The sequence below is a fragment of the Budorcas taxicolor genome, chromosome 14, assembly GCF_023091745.1.
Source record: "Budorcas taxicolor isolate Tak-1 chromosome 14, Takin1.1, whole genome shotgun sequence".
Taxonomy (NCBI): Eukaryota; Metazoa; Chordata; class Mammalia; order Artiodactyla; family Bovidae; genus Budorcas; species Budorcas taxicolor.
In genome coordinates, this window is record NC_068923.1 from 16,910,681 (window position 1) to 16,935,376 (window position 24,696).

The 24,696-nt window shown below is 57.3% G+C and overlaps 1 protein-coding gene across 3 annotated transcripts in view; it reads left to right on the forward strand.

The window, feature by feature from the left end:
* The window catches only part of TRAPPC9 (trafficking protein particle complex subunit 9), a 387,984-nt gene that overhangs the window by 268,370 nt on the left and 94,918 nt on the right, over positions 1-24,696 (forward strand). For 2 of the 3 annotated variants that reach the window (XM_052651545.1, XM_052651546.1), the window contains one exon: positions 15,081-15,233. In XM_052651545.1, the coding sequence (XP_052507505.1) occupies positions 15,081-15,233 (153 nt within the window). Of the gene's footprint in view, positions 1-15,080; positions 15,235-24,696 lie in introns of all 3 variants that reach the window. The other variant, XM_052651547.1, reaches the window with a different exon arrangement.

A 24,696-nucleotide genomic window follows, 5' to 3' on the forward strand; every position in this document is an offset into this window, starting at 1 on the left:
TCCCGAGGGGTGCATGGTGAGGGGCAGGACTGCGGGCTTGCTTGCTGTGAGGGGCAGCGGAGCCGTGGACGGAGCATGGGCTGATCCCGCTCGAGCCTTGGTTTCTGCATCTGTGAAAGGGGTGCTTTGGCGAGGCACCCGCCGCCGTGTCCGCGATGGCTTCGTCTCATGTAACCCTGTGTGGCCCCCACTCCCCCTTCCTGTGCGGGGCCCCCGAGGAGGTCGGGGTCTCCCAGGGACAGCCAGTTACTGGGGTGGGTTGGAAAGGAAGCCCAAGTTCCCTCCTCCGTGGGGCCTAATGCGGGAGGGCCTCTCCCTGGACCTGATGGGTCTAGAGGGGCTGAAATCGCCGTTTGAATGTTCATCTAGTCACCGTTACCTTTTTGTCCTTTTGACGTCTTGACTGGAAGGAGGGAAGTTAAAAATAGCTCTCATCCGTTGCCTTAAAGGCCTGCACTGCGTTTGCTGCTTGAACGCAAAGCGGGAGCTGTTTCCGAAGCTTCGGTCTAGCCACTAGCTGCCTTTCCTCACCATGTCCCCTGCCAGCATCCACCCGGCCTGCTGTGGCCGAGGCTGCTGGAGAGCACTTTGGGAGCACGCCTAGCCGAGTCCTGCACTCGTGAGTGCTGACTCTGGGGCGGCTCCTGCCCTGGCCCGTCCCAGGGGTCGGAGCAGAGGGCGAACTTGGGTCAGGGCAGCAGGCTCTGTGCGTGAGTACGACCTTCCCCCTGCATCCATGACATCCAGATGGTCCCAGAGATAAGGGAAGTGAAGGTGTACCCCTTACCTGCCACCCACACCCTAAGTGTTTATTTCTGTCGCCCGTGCGTCTTGGAGAGGTGTGCGTGGACACACAGGGCCCGCTCATGGCAGCGTTCATGTCCATGGCCGAGTCAAGGACTGTCCCAGGTCTGGGGAAAGCCTCACCCACCAGGAGGTGGTGGTTACCCCGTTTTACAGGTGAGTGTGCCGAGGTTTAGACCCTCGAGGAGGTCGGAGTGGGTGGCCTGGAGACGAGGCTGGGAAGGCAGTGAAGGGGTCCCAGAGCCTGGTCCCCAGCTCAGCCTGCTTGTAGACATGCCCTGCTGAGCTGAGCAGCCTGGCTGGGGCTGTGGCTACAGCGAGAGGCCCCTCCGCCTCCCACGCCTGGGTGCCGAGCTGTGGCTTTGTGTTCCCGGAGTTCCAGGCCACCTGCCGAAGCCCAGTTGCAGAAGAGGAGCAGAATTCTGCGGGGCTGTGGGGGCCCACAGATCTGGAGGAGAAGCAGCAGCCCGAGGCTCTGTAAGGAGGGGGCAGGGGCTGCCGGAGGCATGGGGAGGCCCGAGCGGCCTTGGTTTGCTTTCCCCTCAGATGTGAGGCCAGCACTGTGTCTGAGGCTGGCTGTGCCATCAAGCTGCTTAGAGGCCCCCACCTCAGCTCACGTCCCTTGACGTCCTGCTGTGTTCTGGGGGCTCTAGGTTTTAAGCTCGGGCACTACTGGCAGGTGGTTCCGGCATGTGGATGGGCTTGGGCTTGGCATGACTGCTTCTGAGAGTGGGTCACCTTTTCCTGTTCTCTTGCGCAGCAGGTGTGACGTTGTTCTGGACACTGCAGACTCTGACTCTGTTCTTTATGGGCCCCTGGAGAGAGCTGACGGTTTCTTCTGGCAGGCAGCCTGTGCAATGAGGCTCCCTGTGTAAACCCTGCCTCGCCTTCCTGGGCTGGGCGCCGAGTCTCTGCTCCTCCAGCTCAGTCCCCCAAGCCTACGCTCTGCTGGTCTGCGTCTGTCCAGTGTGACCTGCTAAACCGTTAACAGCACACCCCGGGTGGTAGCGCTTGCCAACTTCTGTGGTGCAAATACCTCCCCCGTGGCCAGCTTCCAGCTCCCAGCGTGACCTCAGGGGACATGGGGGCAGCGCGGCCAGCAGTCCCCCTGGGCCCCTCGGGGTCAGGCTGAGATGCTTGTGTCTGTGCTCGGAGCCCCAGCCAGGCGGCCTGGTGGTGTCCTGTGCGGCCTCGGCTGAGGGCTGAGCGGAAGCTGAGACTCAGCTCTGGGCCCCGGGGGGTCAGGTCCCAGTTCCGCTCTCGAAGCCTCTGCTCTGTTGAGCGAGGGGGTCCCATTCTCCGGCCCCTCCCCTCTGAGGTTGCCCCCCCATGCATACTCTGCCTCCTCCAGGGACCCCTTTCCCTGCACAGAAAGACGGCATCCCCGTCGGAGTTGGGCCCGCGGTACTGCTGCCTGGCGGTCCGTACAGTAGCTGCGGCCACTCTGGAGAGGAGGCGGGTGGGGCGGCCCCCCCTACATGGCCGGCCGTCCTGCCCCTGCAGACCCCGCCATGCCCCCGCAACGTGGCCGTCCTGCCCCGCCCGTGGCCCTCTGCTGTGCTCCTCCCGCGGGGCGCTTGGGGGCCTCCCCTTGCCAGTGCAGATTTCTCCTCACAGTCAGTGGGCTGGGTGGGCTGGCACGTGAGGGTCCAGGGGGCTGGGCGTGACTCCAGCCCTCAGTCTCACCCCCAGGGCTCCACATCCTCATCGCGTCATTCAGGTTCTCAGAGGCAGTTTTCAGTAACTCATTCAGCAAACGCTTGTGGAGCACCTAAGTTCCAGGTCTATGAGAGATGTGAGACAGCTTCCTCCCTCTGTGAATTCATGGTGGTGTGTGTGTGTGTAACAGGCATGTGAACCAAGCAGGGTCATGAGCGTGCTTAACCATCTGTTAGATAGTAGGCACAGGGGTCAGGGGTCAGGGCAGGGAGGGTGCACTTTTCGTGGGGAGGAGGGGGAGCAGGTCAGAGTGGGTGTCACGGAGCCGGGCCCTGGGCGTTGGGCTAAGGCGCAGCAGGCCCAGGGGCAGGGGCGCGTTGATGAGCCAGCTGAGGCCCGGTGGTGCGTGGGCCTGGGCCGTGGGGCCCTGCACACTCTCCTGAGGAGCTCGCATGCTCTGTGCCACCCCCCGGTGCCCTCTGCTCCCTGTGGCCCGATCAGCACCGACCGGGGGCCAGGGGGAGTGCCGTCACTGGCAGGGTGTGTCTCCTGGAAGCCCTCTGGCCTGGAGAGCATCCTGGCTGCTCAGCACGAGGCCCGAGACCTTTTAAACATCAGCGACTACACCCCGACGTTGCCCTCCGTGTCCTCATTTTTACAGCAAGAAAAGGCTGCAAAAGGCCAGATCATTCCCTGGGATGGCCGCGACATGGGCAGAGATGGGATGCAAGCCTGGTTTCTGTGTCCCCGAGGCCCGAGAGCCCTGTCGGCCCCCTGCGCTGACTCGGGGGCTGAGAGGCTGGCTGGACAGATGTGCGGAAATCTGAACTCTTTGCTTTCCCGTGTGCTTTCCTCGTCGCGTCTAAGGAAGTAGGGCATTCAGATCAAGATCGATGGAACGTGCCATTAGATGTGAAAGTGCCTTTTAGCTAATGGCAGCTGGCTTAGTGATGATCGAGGCATTTTGTTAAGAAAACAGAGGTGTTTCACTGCCTTAAAATCAGTCAGCTCATGGCCCCCACGGGAAGGTGGCGCTTCAGCCACACGCAAGGCTTTTGGGGTGACTCCTAGCTGCGCCTGCGTTTTCTTCCAGGGAGGTGAGGACCGGCAGGCTCTCTGCCCCCTGAGCACTGTCAGGTGGGGAGGTCTCTTTTCCAGGGTGGCTGCGGGGAGCACAGGGGCCCCAGGGGAGGTGGGCCGAGGGTGAGCTTAGCCGGGGGGAGGCTGGGGTGCAGAGAGCGGTGTGGGCACAGAGTGGGGATGGCGAGATCTCTGTGGTGCCGGCGGCAGGGGGCGGGTGCAGCCCCTGCGAGAGCAAGCCGCAGACACAGGTGCGGTCTCCAGTGCCCAGACAGGCCACGGAGAAATCCACGCCGAGGCCTTTCTGCAGTGTCGGGGCCGGGGTGATTGTGGGGCGCTGTCTCGGTTTCGGCTCTGGCGCGGTCATGTGAAGAGGTTAATCAGAAGAGCTGGTTGTTGACATAATGAGGGCTCGTGTGGGTGTCTCTGGAGTGAAGGCCCGGGCCCCCACTTCCTCCCTGCTCCAGCATCACCCCGACTTCCACTAGGCTGAAGCTCACAGGCTGCCACCCTCTGCCCCTGACCGTGGCATCCCTCATGAGCCCGGGGGTGGCTGGGGAGCCTCAGTTTCCCCACCAGAGCAGACAGGAGCGACAGTGCTGTGCTCAGGGGCTGCCCGGGGTCAAGTGGGAGTGAGGGCTCCGCTCAGCTCAGCAGGTGGCCCGAGTGTAGCGCCCGGCCCAGGGAGAGGGCCAGTGCACGGTAGGGATTGCTGCCCAGCACCCAGGCCTCTGAAAGAATCCTGACCTCTGGAGATGTACTCCAGTTTTTGTTTCGTCAAGGAGTCTCCCTGATACTATCTCAGTGTTTGTACACGCATTGTGTATATGCACTATCTGTTGGCACTGTTTGCACATACGTGATAACTGGGCAGTCTCCAACATGTAAAGCCCTCTGGGAATCCCGTGCCTTAGACATTCCGCCTTTCTGATGGCAAGTGTGGTTTGCATTTGGGCCACCGCACTAGCCTCCGATCAGGTCTCTTCCCTGTCTCCAGCACCGCCTCCCTCCCTCCCCCTCCCCTGGCTGCTGCCTTCCTTCTGGTAAACCTCCTTGGCCCCTTTGTCTAAAGAAATCTCTGGAAGCTGTAGGAAACCACCACACAGGACATCAAGGATGTGTTTGCATCCATATTTCTTAGGCTTCGTCAACGCTCACCACCCCCACTTCCAGTTCTGTTCTCCGGATAAGCCGCAGCCCTTCAGAACCACGGCTACTGACATACACTGAGATCCGGGTCCTGCACGTGGGGTGTGGGGGGCTGAGGGAGGCTGGGGTAGAGATCCGGGTCCTGCACGTGGGGTGCGGGGGGCTGAGGGGAGGCCGGGGTAGAGATCCGGGTCCTGCACGTGGGGTGCGGGGGGCCGAGGGAGGCCGGGGTAGAGATCCGGGTCCTGCACGTGGGGTGCGGGGGGCTGAGGGGAGGCCGGGGTAGAGATCTGGGTCCTGCACATGGGGTGTGGGGGGCTGAGGAGAGGCCGGGGTAGAGATCCGGGTCCTGCACGTGGGGTGCGGGGGGCCGAGGGGAGGCCGGGGTAGAGATCCGGGTCCTGCATGTGAGGTGTGAGGGGCTGAGGGGAGGCTGGGGTAGAGATCCGGGTCCTGCCCGTGGGGTGTGGGGGGCTGAGGGAGGCTGGGATAGAGATCCGGGTCCTGCACGTGGGGTGCGGGGGGCTGAGGGAGGCCGGGATAGAGATCCGGGTCCTGCACGTGGGGTGCGGGGGGCTGAAGGGAGGCCGGGGTAGAGTGATGTCATCAGGTTACCAAAACTAGAGCCGGGGAGGGGGCAGGGTCGGTTCACACAGCCAGCTGCCCAGGCCTGGAGGGCAGGGGAAGGGGGTCATGGGCCCAGCATGTGGGGAGACAGGGAGTGAGACGTGCAGAGGGGAGCAGCTGGGAGGTGGCCTGCATCTGGTTTGGGGTGCCTGGCGGAAGGAATCGTGTAATAATAGCGATGCAAGATCTAGGATTTTTAAAAGACTTTCTTATGAAGAATACGCTGTCCAGATTAATCCACAAATCACCTCTTTTAGCTCAGTCATGTGCTCATCATACAGGTAACAAACCGGAGGGTTACAGCATTCAGGACACTCCAGGGGCTACCCCGTCTGCTGGCCGGGGAGCAGAGCCCAGCAGAGGGGACTCACGGCCATCGGGAGCCCACCCTGGAGACTGGCTGGCATCTGCCGGGTGCCCGTGAGCCTTCCTGGACGGGGTGTGAGGGGAGGAGGCTGGGCTCCACGGGCACAGGGCCGCGTCCCCCTGCCTCCCAGAGTGCCTGCCCCTCTGTCCTCTGCGGCCACGTGCGCACCGCTGAGGGAGCCCCAGGTTCCTCTTCTGTAGGATTCGGACGCTGACAGTGATAATGTTTATCAGCAGGCTGGTTGTGAGAATTAGAGAGAGGTGATTGTTGAGATCTCCACAGAGAGCCTGCCCTCAGGAAGGTCTCAGTGGTGAGGGGACCCCCCCACCCAGGCGCACGTGCACCCTGGATGCCCCGCCCCTGCCTAAGCCCCTCCCTTCTGTGTTCCCCAGTTTAGGAACGGGCAGGCACACACCCTGTAGAAGGCAGGATATCCACATCCTGACCAGAAGGATTCCTGGTCCACAGACACCGATTCCACATGGTTTTGAAGGTTCAGCTCCACTTAACAGGGGCATTTTTATCAAAGGGAACTTCTATTTCCCCGAAGGCTAATTGAAGACTGTTGGCCTTCAGCAAATGCAGTGTATTTCATTTACCTTTGAGACTGGCGGGGTACCAGGGTCCTCGCACTGCGCTCTGACGGCTCTAACCGTCTGATCCATCTGTAACCGTTCGACAGAAGCTATTTTAGGTTCTTTAACTCTGTTGGTTCTCATGCTTCTGATTAGCTTGATGAGGGAAACTGCCGTGGTCTGTCTTAAATCCAGATGTCAAAACACTTCCACGGATTTCTCCCGAGTTCTTTCTTCAGCAGCATGCCAGGGGAAAGTCTGCCAGAGATGGGTTTGTTTCCCTCTTGCTCTTCGCCTCCCTAGAGCTGGGGCTGGGCCTGCGAGCTGTGCACCGCTGTTGGCCAAGTGGGTTTCCACCACCCCCCGCCTCTGCCGCAGCCTGCACACCTTGTCCGACCAGCGTGAGGCCCTGGGGAAGCCTGCCTTCTCCCTTCGGGCTCTTGGACCCAGGCCCTGGGTTTTCGCTTCCAGGCAGCATCCCTGCCAGGTGTCACCTGGGTGGGAGGTGCAGCACCTCCCATGCGGATGCTCTGTGCACACAGGGGGCCCCTGGCCGCCAGCCCCACCGCTCTGCCTCAGTTTCCCCATCCACTCTGTGAAGGCAGTGAGGCCGCTGGAAGGGTGATGTATGTGCCAAGAGCAGGCTCTCAGTAAAGTTCTCCCTCTGGGGCTTCCTTCTCTGTCTCCTCTGGTGTTTAAAAAAAATGTCCCTCTCTTCTTAAAACATGCTTCTGCCCTCCCTTTCTGCGTGACTCCACCTGCCCAGCAGAGAAGGGGATGTCCCTTGTGAGCCTCCGTGGGATGGCTCTGCTTACCCCTCTAGCCACATCCCTCCCGGGCCCCTGGAGCAGCTGGCCCGGTGTCCCCCCTGGGGCAGCTGGCCCCATGTCCAGGCCGTGGAGTTGGCAGGGTTCACGGTCCACCACGTCACGCCTTGTGCTACGTGTGATGGTCCAAGCACCCGGGAGACTGCCTCCTCATCTCCGCCTGACTCCCAGCCTGAGCAGCGTCAGGGACGTGGGCAGCGCTGGGCAGCCCCTCTCTAGGCCGCACTGCACCGAGGTCCTTGGGGTCCATTCTCCCCCGGGATCCTGCAGCTCCCGGGGAGGGGCCCTGCTTCAGGTTTGCCCGCCTCCCTGCACGCCGAGCAAGGCATGGGGCCTGCGATGTGCTGGCCGCTCTCTGAGCACCATCGTCCCGGCGTGGCTGGTTGCACATCTAACCTGAGTCTGACCCGGGCAGCACCCCGCTGAACCCCAAGGCTGCCCTCAGCATGCTCTGTCCTTGCACCCCGGGTAGAACCGCAGGGTAAGGCGACGAGGGGGCAATGGCGAGCATCCTGTCAGCGCACATCCCTCGGGTGCAGACGCTGACCCACAACAGCCGTGCAGGACCCTGATGTGGTCGGGATGACGGGGCTGCCCGCCGGTGCCCTCGCCCTTAGGTTCAGGCGCGTCCTCTGCACGGGTGATGGGGGAGAAGCGGGCACCCGACGGGGACGCTGCTGCCTCAGAGGTCCCTCCCCGGCCAGCACGTCACTCCGAAGGACTCAGAGGAGCCCGAGAGGGTGTCAGCGCACCTGCTCTTCACTTAAGGCTGCGGGGCAGCCACGGCCCGGCTGAGCCCACAGGGGCTGCCGCCCTAATCCAGCTCCTCGGGGTTTTCCCAGCCCATGCGGGCTAGGCACGGGCCGTGGGGAGAAGCCAGGACTTGCAAGCAGCTTGTTTCCTGTTCCAGTTGGCAGCGGGCGGGCACAAACCCAGAGGGTGCCCTGCGGCCGGGTCCTCACCGGCGTTAACGCTTGTCCCCTCCCAGGAACCCCCAGGCCCCCTGCACAGCTGCCCAGGGCGGGGGCTCCCAGTGGGTGACCCATCACAGGCGCCCTTGGTGCAGAAGGCAGAGCTGGGCAGAAACCCAGCCTTTCTGGGAAAAGTGTCTGATTGATCTTTTGATCTCAGTATAGACCTCCCCAGGGTTGTCAGAGAGGGCTGTTGGGGGAAACCCCAAGCTCGCCCTGAGAGACCCAGAGGTCCAGGGGACTGCTGACGTGGTTCCTGGCACTCACCAGAGAGGGGGCCCTGACTGGGGTGAAGTCACACTGAGCTGGGGTCAGGGTGGGCTCTGTGAGCAGGGCAGTGCAGGGAGCGGAGAGGAGGGGTGCAGGAAGCTGGGCCAGTGCTGGGGGGCCTCCGGGAGCAGGGGGCCGTGGAGGAGGTGGGCTGAGGACGCGGGCTGAGGACGCAGTGGCTTGCTTGCACATTGGTCTTGGAGGAACGTTCTCTGTGATCGCAGGAGAGTGAAAAGAATAAATAAAATACTAATACCTAGCATTTATCTTACATTTTATTTTTCGTAAAGTGTCTTTATAAATGCTTTCCTGTTTTGATGTCAATCCATTCTAGCAACATTTTTTAACCTCCCCCCCGCCAAAGTAATTGCTATAATTTTGAGCGTTAATGATATGCCAAGTGGTCCAGGTTCCCCACAACCCTGACTGACCCCAGCCTCACGTGCTCATTACACACGTGAAGAAGTGGAGGCCTGGAGACACCTGCCTAACTTGCCTCTGGCCGCCAAGCTCCCAGGTGACCAAGGTGGGCTCAGAATCCAGCTCTGGGCGGCTGCAGAGCCTTAGCTCCTCCATCCACACAGCCTTCCATCCTGGAGGAGACGCTTCAGTCAGTGACCCACCCTGGGCCCCATGTCCTGTTAAGGGCAGAGTCAGCCTTGAACTCACCGCCCGCTGGGGAGTTCATCCCTCCCCTTCCCGCTGCATGGCAGGCATCCGGCGGGCCAGCCAGCCCTGCTTAGATGGAAGGCTCCTCCTGGAGGAGGCCGAGCAGAGAGAAATCAATGAAAGGCGACCCTGGGAGGCAGGGATCCAGCCCGCACTCTGCTTCCCGTGGGTTGTGGGGGGCAGCCAGCAGCTCGATGGCATTAAGAGTAAATCTCATTTTATTAAGCACTGTCTTCTGTGCGGAGGACACTGCTTACAGGCCCCCAAGTAGTCATTCTTCTGCAGAAATGCAAGGAAAGGGGGTTGTGCTTCCACTGAAACTTTGGCTGAGCTGGAAGGAGATGCTGCTGACACACGAGAGCTGGCGTCTCTGCACATGAGACGCGTCGCTTTGTTTGTGGTCTTCTAATACAGAATAAACACATATCAGTTTTACGCAGGAAGAGCTGGGTTCACGGAAGGACTCGGAGGCTGCATGTCCAGCTGTGGTAGAAGCAGCTGTGGGCTAGAGGGGGGTCAGCAGAGTCCGGCTGCCCTCAGGGAGGAGGTGGACAGGGTGCTGGGGGTATCAGGGCACGGTGACAGAGGCAGGTGCCCCAGCCAGCCTGGAAGGTGGGTGGGAGGCGGAGAGACTGGCTCTTGGGGGTGCCGTGGAGTCAGGGTTCCCTGGAGGAAGTCGTGAGAACTGGCCAGGGCAGCCTTTGAGGCGAGGGCCCCGGGAGAGCAGGTCCTCGTGAGTAAGAGGTCTGTTCTCCCTCAGCTCACCCCTCTGGAAGGTGGGGGCCGGGCCCTGGGGTCCCCGCGTGGATGGCCGGGGAGCACGTGCACAGGAGGAGTGTGACGGGGCACCACGTGGGCCTCTGGTCCTGTCCTCCTGCAGAACCGGCTGGCCCCTTGCCCGCTATCACACCACGCGGTCACTCTTCAGAAAAGCTGTCTCTGCAGCAAGAGGCTGTGGCTGCCTGGCAGCCCCTCCAGCCCCTACCCTGGCCTTAGCTGAACTCACAGAAAGCCCATCAAGAGGTGGGTGGACCTCACAGGTGAGGAACTGGAGACCCAGACAAACGGAGCACCCCGAGACAGAGCAAAGGGGGCTGGGACCTGTCAGACGCCGGCGTCGGCTCAGCCTTCCCCCTCTGAGTGGACCCCTGGGTGGGGGCAGCGAGAGGGGAGCCCTGGCCCCCGGGCGCCCACTGTGTCTGAGCTGCCCTGACCCCGTCCAGAGCCTGGCACTTGGCTGCATCTGCCAGGTGTGTGCCCGGAGCTCGGGGGGCAGGGATGCCTCTGTGGACCTCCACCCCCATGCTCGCCTGCTGCGGGCCCCCCAGGCCGGGTTAGGAGTCCTCTGCCCTGCCTGCTGTCCCTGTGGCCTTGGGCAGGTGGTGGGTATGACCCCACAGGGCTGCCCTGTGGATGGAGGGAGATGGTGGCAGTGAGGCAGGTGCCGGGTGCCCGTGGGTGCTGCCAGCCTCATGTTTGGTGTGATCGCCGATGGTGCTGTGATTCTTATAATACAGTGTATCTTCTCTCCAATTAAAAATGATAACAAGGAGGCTTTCTTTGAAACCATAACTGATCTACGAGGCTTAATGGGAGAATGATCGTCTTGGGTGTGAGCCAGGAGTCAGTGTTGATGCCATTTTCCTGTCTGCCCTAAGTTCTTCTCATTGAGGATGAATGACTCCGGAAGGCCAGCCTCCTCCCTTCCACTTGGCTAGTACTTCATTATAAACCAGAGACTAGGCCGGTGTTCTGCATAGTCAAACAGACTCCCGAAGGATGCACTGCATAAATTTAGAATACCGTCTTTAACTATCAATTATCTCCCAATGAAAGTTCAATTTAATTATACATGGATAGCCCTTCTAAATCCGACTCCTTGATTTGTATTTAAATGTCATCATTATGACTTCCCTGGCGAGGTTATCAGCTGTTCAAAGGCTGAATCATATGATATGGTATTTTTTTTTTTTTCCAAAAAAACCACTACTTTTTTAATAGACTCTTCAGAAATCACAGCACCTTTTTTTAGTGCCAACTCTTAACTATTATTGTCACATTTGGCCATAAAACTAAACATGAAAATTGGCATTCCATAGTAGTATTAGTTTTATTTCCCTCCGACTCGGCAAAGAACAGAATCGAATAGCGGTGGGGGCTGTCTGGAGCGGAGGCTGCGGAATGCGCTGGGATGCTGGGTCACTGTCAGAACCGCATTCAGGTCTGAGGCTCTTGCATGAGCGGCTTGGGTCACTTCCTTAGCTGCCCGGCCCCTCAGGCTCCCTGCCTCCACGTATGGGATGCTGTGTGCCCAGGCCTGGCTCCCAGCCCCTTCCTGGAGGGCATGAAGGACAGCGGTGAGGCTCAGGGCTGCGCCCGACGTCCAGGTTGACAGAGATGTAGAGTAGTCCTCGGGTCCCAGAGTTGCCCCCCGGCTCCAGGGTTCTAGGCTGGCTGCCCCCTAGGCGAGCCGCTCAACTTCCGGTGCCTCGATTCCATCGTCTGTGCAGAGGGAGGGTGCCGCCTTTGAGACACTCGCTGCATGGTGTGCCCTGGGGCTGCTGCAGGGGGAGCGATGTTGTAAATTTGGGGACTGGGGTGGGTCCTGAGGTGGGCGGGCTCTGCAGTCACCAGGTCTGTGTCTCCCACCAGCTCTGAAAACCAGAGGAGCAAATGTCATTTCCTTTTAGGTCCTCGGCCTGAGCAAGGGAGAGCCAGAGAAAGCAGACATCAGGGCGGCCCTGTCTGAGCGCAGGCTCCCAGTGGGGCTGCCAGCTCCGTGCCTTTGGGCAGGTGGCTTTCGCTCACAGGGCTTCATTGCATCTGTGAAAGGAAGCACATCCCAGCATCCTTAGGCCACCGTCATAAAAAGACGAATATGTATTGAAAACACCTAGCCCAGGCTGGGCACGTGATAAGCGTTTGTTGCATTTCATTTCTTCCCCTCTCCTGTTTCATGGGCACACCTGGCTGCATTTCTTAAGGGTGGTGGTGGGTGATGTAATGTGATGCTTAGACTCAGTCTGAAATTGTTTGAAACAGCCTCCCCCCACCCCCACCCCTCCCGCCCCAGTGGCCCAGGCAGTCACACAAATAGAATCCCAGTGGTCAGTGTGCATTCTGGTCTGTTCTGATCACAAGTCTTCTGAGAGCAGGCCTCTCTCTCCACTTTGCACTTGGCCAGAAGAGAGCCGGGTGTGGGGACGTGTCCACACCCACCTGCCAGGTAACAGTTACTGGTTCCTTTTGAGTTACCAGATGAGGAGACTGAGTTTGGCCCCTTTAGTGAAACTTAGGACGTATTCTGACCTTTGGTTTGAAGAGAGCACTAGTTTGCGTCAAGCCACCTTGGAAGTGAGGGGGTAGGAAGCAGTTCTGCTTGGTGGGCATTCGAGGCACTCCAGCTATACCCACAGGGGAGAAAGAGATGACCGGGCAACTCCTGAAGAAGTGTTCAGCCTCAGGAGTGGTTCAGACCTGCACACTGAAACATCAGCAAAGCAGCAGTTTGCCTCTTACTGGCAAAGATTTGAAAATCGATCGTCATCAGCATCGGCCAGGGTGCAGAGAGGGCCGCCCCACCCTGCCCCCAGCTCCGCTGAGGGCACGTGCTCGGGGAGCACCTCCTTGAAAAGGGACTTGTTCCCTGCCTGTTAGCCTAAAAGGCTTTCATACCCCCACATCAGTAATTCCACCTCTAGAGATGGAATCTCACAGACAGCCGTAAATGCAGCGAGGAAATTTAAGCACAAAGATGGTGGTTGTGGTTTTTTTTTCACCAATATTTTTTTTTAAAGAATGCAAAATACCTGAGAGTATGAAAAATAGGGGAACTGGTAAAATTATGATACAGCCATATGATAGAATATCCTGCAGACTAATCTTTAACGATGTGTAATTGTTCATCTCATATTAAAAGAATAAAGCAAGTCTTAAAATTATGTGTATATGTATGTGTGTATGCATATATTTAACACTTTTATGACTTACACATACACTTATATAATGATTTGTTACATTAAAATATGAACACTCAGAAAAAAAGACTATAGAATCACTATGTCAATCATAAGAGGATAAGATTCTGAGTGCTTTTTCTTTCATATGCTGTTCTCTGTTTTCTAGCTTTTTACAGTAAGCCTATCTACTTTTGTAATCAGAAAAGAATGGTAAAAAGGTAATATTTTGAACGTGGTCCTTGCCCTGAAGTGCACTGTTTCTGTGCTTACACTGAAGTGCCCCTAACTCTGGGGCGGCCGACCCTTAACCGTCACGCTCTCTGCCAAATACTGCACATTGACCAGTATCCCAGTAATTCTTTCCAAGCGCTCAAGGCCTCTTCCTTAGGTTTAATTTGCTGTTTATACGCCCTGCATACCAGCTCCTGCTTGTTAAAGACAGAAATCTCCAAAGGCCCATTAGTGCCTGCTGGAGTTCAGGGGAATATTTTGGCCACCGCACAGACTATGAATTAAAAGAAAATGCCTACTGTTATCTGTTGACTGGCAGTCATCTTGAGGGCCTGACACGAAGGAGCCACCCTTTCTCCCCTTCTCTCTACATCCTTCCATGTAGTACGTTTTTGTTGAGTACCTACTCTGTGCGTGACTTTGTGCCAACAGGTAGGATTTCAGACATCAGTGAGACCCAGCCAGCTCCCGGCTGTGTGCATGTCAGGACCATGGGCAAGGGAGGGGAGGCAGCAGGCGGTTAGAGCCTGGCTGCCTCCTACAGACCAGGTGCTGTCTCACCGGGAGACGCAGCTGAATGTGGATGCAGGTCTGGGGGCAGGCAGCAGTGGCCTGGGTGTTGCTGTTTAGTCGCCCAGTCATGTCTGATTCCTTGTCACTCCATGGACTGCAGCACAACAGGGCTTCCCTGTCCTTCACTGTCTCCCGGAGTTTGCTCACTCATGTCCATTGAGTTGATGGTGCCATCCAACCGTCTCATCCTCTATAGCCCCCCTCTCCTGCCCTCAGTCTTGCAAAACATCAGGGTCTTTTCCAGTGAGTCAGCTCTTTGCATCACGTGGCCAAAGTATTGGAGTTTCAGGTTCAGCATCAGTCCTTCCAATGCATATTCAGGGTTGATTTCCTTTAGGGTGTTAGGGAAGGATCTTAATTCACTGTTCATTTCTTCTTTGAACTGGTTCCTGCAGTGTGCCAGGCAGGCACAACTCTGGGCCCGGGAAACACTACTAAACAAGACAAGAGGATCTCTGCCCTCAGGGAGCTGAATTCTGATAGGATTGATAGACAGCTCACAAATCCAGAAGTAAATATTTGCAGCTCATGGTACATGGTGTAGCAGACATAGATTGAATACTGCCCCAGAGAAGGCGAGGGTGGGTGAGAGACAAAGCTGCTGCGGAGAGGTGGTCTAGGAAGGCCTTTCTGAAGCTCTGATCTAAAGGATGAAAGACTCTAGCCGTGCCATGGGTCAGGCGAAGAGCATTCCCACATGCGGAGCCGTGGCACAGAGGCCGAGTCGCGGGATGGAAATTGCCCAAGGGTTAAGAGTGTAGGTACCGAGGGTGTGAGACTTGGGCTGAAACCTGAAGGGGGGGGCGGTCCTGGGCATGGGGGTTGCAAGTGGGCAGGTGGGGTGCTTTGCGGCTGGTGGGGTGCCGTGTGGCTGGCGGGGTGCAGCATGTGGCTGGCTGGCTGCGGCATGTGTGAACAAGCCAGTCTGGTGGAGGATGCAGTTTGAGGTGACAGGCAGGGCTCTGTGTCGAGTCTGCACTTCCCACTCGGCTCTGGGGCCTCGGGGCTGAGTAATTGCCAGCCCTCTCTGTGACTTTCCCTTTGGTTCCTGTCCGCTTTATCCTGTTCCAGAATCCAGATTTCTTTCTGGGGTTGGACTCCCTGACTCTGTCTTTGGTGCTAAACTGTGTTGAACCAGCTCTGAAGCCGATGCTACCCTGGGAGTCAATTATTTCATTTTCTTGGAGCGAATCCGTTATGAATTACTAACGATAATGATTCATTCTCCTGTTTCACGCTGGCATGTGCTGATTCCCCGAGAGCCCGCAGAAGAAATTGCCGTCCTGATTCACCCTCTGCTCTGTTTCCCCTTCTCGTAGAATGGCCATTCAAGTGGACAAGTTCAACTTCGAGAGTTTCGCAGAATCCCCTGCGGATAAGGGGCAGTTTGCAAATTCCAAACACCTGGAGGAGGAGAGGCAGGAAGCCCGAGGCCTGGAGATCAACAGCAAGCTGGACATCCACTGGACCATCATATCCTTTTCCCAGACCCAAGGAGCCCAGAGGGGTCAGCTAGTAAGCGCTGGGCGCAGGTAACTCAGGAGTGGCCTGGCAGGGAGATCCGGACAGAGAGCAGACATTTCCTCACCTCTCACCGTGTCCAGGGCCCCAGGAGGGAAGACGAGGAAGGGCCTGCTTGGGGCAGGGGCTGCTCTTGGCTTGGGTCGTCTGTTTCTTGTCAGCATTCAGATCTGTGATAGTGACAAGTACTAACGGCTACCTGTCGTGGCTGGGCTGGAGGGCTTCCACTCACTGATGGTTAAATGCAGGATGTGGTTGTCAAGGAAACTGAAATTGGGTTGAACATCTTAGCAAGGCACAGAGATGCCATTTTGAAAAACCTGGGATGGGAGCAGTTTAGGAGACTGTGTTATAAAGGTCAGTTTCATAAAACAGCTGGCCCTGCCCTGAGCTTCAGAGCAATGCCTGGCTCATGGTTGACACTCAGTTGGATGAGTGGGAATCTGGAGGAACCCTAGGTTTCCTTGGTTCTGTGTTTCTTCAGCAGTCTTCACTGAGTGCCTGCTTTGGGTCAGATGTACGGTGAGCCACCTGAGAGGTGGAGATGCAGAGATGAGGCCTCACATGGTTGTGTGGTCTTGAAAGGGGTGGAAGTCCTCTGAGGATTAGATGCACGGCAAATCCCACGGACAGAGGAGCCTGGTGTGCTGCGGTCCATGGGATGGCAAGAGGTGGACACGACGTGGGGACTAAATAGCAGCAACAGGAACAGAGCATTGGGCCAAGTGCTTCATCAGAGGATGAAGCTGCTGGGGGCAGCGCAATCAGGGAGGGCTTCACAGAGGAGGTGACATTAGCGTGGCCTTTTTCAGGATAAGTAGAAGCTTGTCATGGGAAAAAGGGTGGAAAATGCCCTACAGTGCTCAGGATGCAAGAGGATGGTTTTCTTAGAGCGTCTTCCCAGGAAGAGGCAACTCTGAGGGGACTGTGTTATTTATTGGTGTCTTGTTCACACACTGATTCTGTGGAAATGGGATGGCCGCAGACTGTCATGTGTTCTCAGACCATTCCAGACCATCTTCCTGGTTTCTGGAAACATCCTCGGGGTACAAGGAGGCACGGTTTCCAGAACCGAGGCCACTTCCTTCACGCCAGCTCACATGAATTTGAGCTTGGGAGGCCAGACCTCTATCTCCAAGGAGCTTGTGAAAAAGTGCTGCAGATGGATGGCTTGGGAACCAGACGCTAAAAATAGAGCGTCCAGAGACTCATGGAGGGAGCTGGGTGCACGTTGTGGGGTTAGGCGTTTGTCTCCTATGAAGAGAGAAGTAAAACAACTGGGACCATGGCGTCGCCCTTCCCGAGGTGGCCCGCCTCTCAGCAGAGTCAGGGTCAGTCAGCTGGCATGTTTGAGTGAGCAGGGCCAACTCAGCCTGAGTCCAGCCGAGGACCTGCTTGGGCGGGTTGATCCAGCCTGCACCCGGGGAGGAGGGCACAGTGTGCTTGGGGTCCCAGAGGGAAGGGGGTCTCATCACAGGACCCACAGAGACTGGGCCTTGCTGGGAGCCAGGACACACAGCAGCACCTGCGAGCAAGGTTCCTGGGCGCTGACCCGGGGACCCACCTGGTCCTGGGCACCTGCCCCCCAGCTCCCAGGGCACATCTCGCCCGTCTTGCTGATGCAGCTGCCTCCGCGTTCCTGTGGAGAAACGAGGGGAGCTGGTACTGATCTATCAGCCCTGCTTGAGCCCACGGCCCTTGCCTCCTAGTAGGATTATGGTGACCATCAAAACGCTCACATTGTTTTATTGAAAACATACTGAAATGTTTTGGGGTTTCTCTCCTTTCAGCCTGATTCTTTAAAGAAGCTGACTTCCCTGTTTTGCGTTTTGATTAATTCATGCAAGCAAATTCTTATTGGATGCCCACCAGGTGCCAGGCACACCTGTCTCCTAGCTTTACTGATTGGAAGGCCGTCCCCATAGGGGATGCGAGTGACGAGAATTAACATTGTGGACATCTCTTCCCTCTCTGCTCCCCTCCTGTCTGGTGATGACATCTGGCATGGGATGAAGAGCAGACTTTTGCTATTGTAAACCTGAATCCAAGCAGATGGAAAGACCAAAGATGGAATTGCCTAATTATTTCATTATGCATTTTGATATTTTCTCAATATTTAGACTTCATAAAAAAGTCGAGCCTAATTTGACACCCATCCACGGTGATAAAAATGGCCCACGTGTATGCGTGTATGGCTGGATAGACGCGTTTTAAAGGGAACTGTGGCTCTCACGGTAGTGTGTGCACACCTGTCTAGAGAATACCTGCCACACCCAGAAGAGCCAGGGGCACCGGGAGCTCGCTCTCTGCACGCGCTCATCGTCTGTGTGCCTTGTTTCCACGCCTGGGGGCGGCCAGACGCAGATGGGGGCGCTAGAGGTGCAGCCCTTGTGGGGTAAGGCGGAGCTTTCCTGCAGGGGGTTCCAGACCCGCCGTGCACTGTGGACCCAAGTTGCCCCCTGTGGCAGGTTGTACAGAGTGCAGGCTGGGGCAGTGGGTCGCCCGGGTGGTGCTGAGGAGTCGGCTGGCCTGCCTGCCTGCCTTTCTCCCCATCCCCTACTCCTCCCTGCGCCCAAAGGCAAAGGTCAGGCTCTGGGGCCGCCTCCTCCGTGTCCTGCCCCCAGCAGCCTGGGCGCCTGGGCTCCCGCAGGCCACCAGACGGGGTGGGGGTTGGAGAGGAGGCGTTGTCCGTCCCACCCAGGAGACCCCAGCCCTGCTTCGTCTGACCGCAGCCCTGCTTTGTGAAACATGCCGGGCAGGCGTCAGTGCTGATTTTTTTTTTAAAATTTTTGTTGAAGTCTAGTTGATCTACAGTGTCACGTGTAATCTCTGTAGATTAATCTCTCAATCACTTAGCTGTAGAGCAAAGTGACTCAGGTATATCCATATATACATTTTTTCTTGTATCTTTTGCATTCTGGATTATCCCAGGACACTGCATACAGTTCCCTGTGCTGAACAGGAGGACCTTCTTGTTTATCCATCCTCTGTGTGATAGTTTGGATCTTCCAGCCCCAAACTCCATCCCTCCCCGGCCCCCACCCACCCCGGGTGCTGCAGGTCCAGGGCAGGCTTTCTCGCACGGAGCCTGGAGCCTGCTAACTGGCCAAGAGCGAGCGTGGCTCAAGGGTCCCCGTAGGCTGCCTGGGGCGTCGTTGGGAGACCGCCCTCTGCGGGGACAGGGTGGCCTCATGCGGAGCACGGTTGGAGGGCAGTTGGCCGTCGGAGGCTGTGAGCGCCAGGGGCCTCTCAGCGTTTTCAGCCCTGAAGCTCCCTGGTTTAGCAGTTCACATGCTGGCCCTGGGCCCAGGCAAGTGAGCTGACATTGAATACTGCTTTTTTAGATTTATGATCCCTCTCTCTTTTCTGAAGCCTTGTGTATCATTTCCGTTATCACCACCGCTATGCAAACCACCACGTGCGTGGCTCCTGTGTGTCAAGTCGCTCGGTGTGTTGTCCATGGGGCTGGGGAAGGGACACTGGACACCGGGGCAGACGCCGACCAGCGGGCGCTCCCACCCAGCTCGTCCGCCCCCTCCCCCGGGCCTCCGTCTAGCCTCTCTGCTCCCCTTTCCTCCTCATCCGGTGAGGTCCAGGGCAGGTGATGGCAGCCCAGGGCGGACATGTGCTCTGGGGCCGCCGCTGGGATCAGTCCTAACCATTATACCCACCCTTCTGATCCCCTGGGAAAGTGAAAGTGTTGGTCGCTCAGTCATGTCCGATTTCTCTGCGACCCCATGGACTGTAGCCCGCCAGCCTCTTCTGTCCATGGATTCTCCAGGCAAGAATATTCGAGTGGGTTGCCATTTCCTTCTCCAGGGGATCTTCTTGATCCAGGGATTGAACTCGGGTCTCCCGCCTAGCAGCCAGACTTGATCCCTACCTGGTGCTGGACAGGATACTAGCATTTTTCTTAAAACCTACAAGCTGGGTAGTACCTACCCCTTTAAAAAAATAAATACTCAAATTCTGGAAGTTGAATAACTTTCCTGACGTGTGTCCCGGAGCTGGACGGCCAGGATCCGTCCTTGCCTGAGGTCAGCGTGGAGTGACGGCCCACCCTCGAGGCGCAGCTGCGCTTCCTGACCCTGGAAGGTGTCAGCACAGCTGAGCCCCTGCTTCCCGCTCTCCTCGGGGGCCTGGCCCCAGGTGAGGCTCCTCCAGACGGAGGGTGCAGGGCCAGGCCTCCCCCACAGCCGGCCCTCAGTGTCCCTGCCTCCATGTCTGCCGGGGGTGCCTCAACGGCGTCGGGGTCCCCCGGAGCGTCTAGTTTGGGAGCTTTGGAAGCTGACTGTGTCTTCCTTCACTCTCCACGTGGCATTCAGAGGAGGAGAGACAAGCGTCACGCAGGCGCAGGTGGGGGTCTCCCTTTATGATTGGCCTCCTGTGTCCGCTCTTCTCCGGAGCCCTCTCTGCCGCCTCTCCCATCAAGCTCCGGTTGGAACCGCCCCCTCTGGGCTCCTGCAACCCTCAGTGCTGAGCTCCTGTTTCGGATAGTGCTTCCAGAGCGCAGGAAGGCTTCTCCTCCCAAGATGGTCTCCCAGGCCCGGCTGTGCTGTTCCTGAGGTCAGGCCCTGTCAGCAGCTGTCCCCTGATGGCCTCCGCCTGATGGGGTTTGTGCCAAGTGTCAGGACACTGCCGTGAGCGAGAACGCAGCCTGGAGTGGACTCTGCCTGATGGAGCCCGGGCGTGCGCTCCCTGCCCACCCCGGTGCCATGTGTAATCCTTAGCACCAAGGGATGGAAACCATTTGGTGAATGGTTTCCGTTTCATAGATGCAGCCAAATGGCCACCAGCTTGCTTGCATGATGCCGAGTGCCATGAACGTAGGAAGGGAGTTTGCAGCTCATCTAGCTGAAGCCTGGCTCCCTTTCCAGGGGGCAGCGCTGCACAGACGGTCTGTGAGGGAAGCAGCTGCAGGAGGCGCTTGGGGCGAGCTTGGTGTCAGCACTCCCCATTTTCCTGTTTTTGTTGCAACCCCTCCTATGGAGAGCATTTCAGGGTTGGTGAGATGCCTACTGACCTAGCCGAATTCAGCCCCGGGTGGGTTTTCTGACAAGACCTGGGTGTCCGCTCCGCTGATCCCCACGAGGCTGGTGGCCTGGACCATCTGGGCTGGGTTTCTGCCAGGTGGGCTGATAAGCACGTGTCTCCCGCCTTCTGTCTGGAGGTTATTTGTAACCATCTGGCTGCTTGAGGGTGAGGCAGAGGCTCAAGGAGCCCAGTGGCAAACTGGGCTTTAGGTGCCTAAGAATCAGTAGCAGACGAGGGGCTGGAATGCCTCTGTGGGATTCTCAGGGCACGTAGGCTTAAGTAGTGGGAAGCGGAGGTGTATGGAGCAGGTCGTGTGCACAGAGGGGCTGTCTTCTTGGGGCTGGCCCCAGCCATGCCGCTGATGTTGGCCATGTTTGGTCAACCCTCTATAAATCTATAAATCCCAGAAGCTCAACAGTGGCTTTGACATTTGTCATCAGTTTTTACTAGTCCGTCCTAAAGGAAATTAATCCTGACTATTCATTGCAAGGACTGATGTTGAAGCTCCAATACTGTGGCCACCTGATGTGAAGAGCTGACTCATTGGAAAAGACCCTGATGCTGGGAAAGATTGAAGACAGAAGGGGATGACAGAGGATGAGATGATTGGATGGCATCACTGACTCAATGGACATGAGTTTGAGCAAACTCCAGGAGACAGTGGAGGAGAGAGGATCCTGGTGTGTCGCAGTCCGTGGGGTCGAAAAGAGTCAGGCACGACGTAGTGACTGAACAATGACAACAATCACAACCCTATACGACTCCAAGCATGGTGTCTTCAAGTGTGGGTGGTCATCACCAGGACAGGCGACCTGGCAAACAGCCATACCCAGCTTCTCAGTTTCCAAGACCATGTGAGGAAAACTTGTCAGTAAATGAGCCCTCCTTACTTTAAAGACAGAGGCAGATGAGACTTGCCTGGTGGTTCAGCGGCTAAGACTCTGAATTCCCAAAGCAAGGGGCCCAGGTTCAATCCCTGGCCAGGGAACTAGGTCCCACATGACGCAACTGAAGATCTCGCATGCTGCAACTAAGACCCAGTGCAGCCAAAGAAATAAATAATAAATATTTATGATGAATAAAGACACAGGCAGGTTACGCTGTTTGCACTGATTTGCCTGAGATAGCCCCTCAGCCTTCCTAATTGACTCCTAGCTAACTCTCACAGACGCTTTTATCGGAGCTCTGTCTTCTCATCACCCAAGAAAAATTAGGTATTTTTAGATAAGACTCCCTTTAAACCAGTGCACTAGGTTTTCCTCGTAGTCACGTTAGCAGAGACAGTTTTATCTAAATGGATTATAACACAGGCGGCTCCTGGCCTCAGCACAGCCGATTCCTCGATGGTCTTCAGTCAGGTGCGGGCTTGCAGCATGTCTCTGTCCCAAGGGAATCGGTGTTTATGGCTGCGGGCGATCACGGCTCCAGAGGCTTGATCCTCGTTGTGGGGATGCCGGGCCAGCCAGAGAGAAGCGCCGCTCCTGACCTTCCTCTGAGGCTGTTAAGTTGCCCTGGCTGCTTAGCCTTCAGCGGACGGCGGGAGGGATGGGGCAGGGACACAGGTTTGATCCTCGACACCTCCTACCTCCAATCCGGATATGCACGCCGTGAAGCTACTTTGGGAGAGAGTGCACAGATGTGAGGTTTGGCCGGCCAGGAGAGTGGGGAAGGACTCCTGCCCTGGAGTGCACAGAAGAGTTTGAGCGGGCACGTCAATCCACACGCCCTGGGCTCATGTGATTGGCCACCTGTTGGGCTTGTACACGTTCTGTGTGCCTGTGGCGTGACAATGATTGTGAGCATCTGATAGCATAAAATTACTTACAGAGCTTACGTAATAGCTAATACCTGTATGGCCCTTACTAGACGCCAGCACCATTCTGAGCAATTTACATAGATTTATCCAATTTTTACAAAAACCCAGTGAAGCGGTCTTTATCCACATCCCACAGATGAGAGAACCTTGGTCCTGTGAGGTGACCTACCTTGCGCTGGGTCACCCGGCTAGTAAGTGGTGGAGCTGGGACTCGCGCCCGGCCATCTGGCTCCAGAGTCTGAGCTCTCGCCAGCTCTGTGCTGGGAAGAAGAACAGAAGGCCCCTGGTCTCCGCCACAACGGCCTCCGATTGTCCCCATCTTCCAGATGAAGCTGGAGAGATGAACATCCCTCAGGCATGCTGCTGACTGCAGGGCTCCCTCCTTTTCGCCAGCCCTCTGCCCCGAGACCCCTCTCCTCGCCCAGCAAGACCGTGGCCCTGAATCTCTTTCAGACTCTCCCCGGCAGTTTGTGGGCCATCCAGGGAGCTGAGCCCAGACACCAGAGGCGCCCCTGCTGGGACGAGAACACCCGGCATCGGCATTCTGAAAGTTCACGATGCAAATTGGAAAACAAAGTCGTGGGAAAGAGGCTCGTTAATCACCCAGAGCAGTCTTTCCATTAGCGTAATCCCTAGCTATGACAATTTGCTAATTCATCGGAGCTGAAGTGCGGCAGGCTAAGTCCCTGCACCTGTGGGTGTCTCTTCAGCGCAGGTGCGTGGGGCACAGGCAGCCTGTCTTCCTGGGAGGGAGGCAAGGTGCAGGCCTGCTTTCCAGGGGGCTCCCCACTCCAGGATCCTTCTCTTGGAGCCAGTGTGGAGACGCCTGTGTCAGCTGCTTTTGAGGGCTGGTCTCCGTGGACCACGTGTGACAGCCAGGTGTTCAGAGTCCGGTGCTTCCTTCTCTTGGGAGAGACCCAGGCCTCCACCCGCTGGCTGCACCTTCCCCACGGGAGGAGCTGATGGAATGAACACACATCATTTTTCCAGAGCGTCAGACTGGCTCGTGGTAAACTTCAGTCCCATAGGCACAGGCAGGATCTCAAAAACTGCTCCGTGGTTCTGAGGGGTCCTCTGCAGCCCATGACCGAATGTTGCACTGCTAATGGGCTGGCAGAAAATGAGAGGGAAGATACTTTATTAAGTTTCTGCACCTTCCTTGCCTCTGGAGCTGTTTTTCCAAGATTTGCACGCATTGTCCCTGGGCTTCCCTGGTGGCCCCGAGGTGAAGAATCCACTTGCTAATGCAGGAGATGCAGGAGACACAAGTTCAGTCCCTGGATTAGGAAGATGCCCTAAAGAAGGAAGTGGCACTCCCTGCACCCCAGTATTCTTACCTGGAACACTACCATGGACAGAGGAGCCTGTGGGCAACAGTCCATTGGGTTGCAGAGAGTCAGGACTTAGTGACACCACACACACACACCCATGGTTCCCATGATGCATAGAAGATTAACCAAGACAATGTGTGCGGAGACCTTTGTGAGCAAAACAGTTCTGCACAGATATAGACTAGGCGTAATTAACAATGATGGGTCACTAGTAATCCTAAGATACGATCCTTGCATGGTAGATGGGGCCTCTTAAAGTAGGGAGGGCCTCACCTTGGTCAATCTTCTCATCCCCAGCAGCTGCTGCAGCCCCCATCATAGGTGTTGACATGCTGGTGCGGATCCAGGCCCGCCCACCGGCAGGAAGGCTCTTGGGGGCACTTGCACACCCTGGTGCAAGCACAGTGCCCATTCATAGCAATCTGGCTGGGGTGGTTGCTGGGGGTGGGGTGGATTGTAGAGGATGTCCCAGATGACGTGAAGTTCAAGCTTGAGATGGGTGGTGGTCACTAGGAGGCCAAGGCCAAAGAGGGTTCCAGGCTGGGGGGTGTGGGAGTCAGGGCCCCGAGGCAGCAACAGCGTGTCTCTTGTCACCGGTCCCAATGGTTTGGCTTGGCTGGTGCACACCAAGTCCTCCAGGTCTGCGGGGGAGAGGTCAGCCTGGGAAAACTTGCAGAGAAGTTGTATAGGCTGCATGGGAGCTGGGATTTTATCCCTAGGCTTGAAGGGTTTCCAGCTAGGGGCAGTGTGGTCGCACTCGGTTTAGGAAGCTGGAATGACCACCTCCCCCTGTCTCTGCCCCCTGGTTTGGAGTGGGGCGTCCATGATGTCCCTGCTGTGGGATCGCACCCCCCGCTCCTGGAAGTGAGGCGGGAGAGCCTGTGAGGCCAGGGCGTACAGGTCCTGCTCCTCGGTTCTCAGCCAGGCCTCTGAAGGGAGTGGAGTTGAAGTGGAGAAGCTGCGAGCGTTGGGGTTCCCGTTGGGCTGTGGGCTGCCTGACCCCATCTGTGCTCTGCGGGTTTACTGGGGAACCAGCGTGGGGGCCCCACTCTGAGCCTGGTGTGTGAGGGACGCCGGACAAGGCCTCTCAGAGCTGGGGAGTCACCCTTCCCAGGTGATGGTGTCTTGGTTGTTCCTTGTTTTCTGGTTTTGAAGCGTGTAAGCCTCTCTCTTCAAGCAGATTTTAGGCTTGAAGAAGGGACTGGGAGATGCTACCATTGGAGAGCTGGGCCG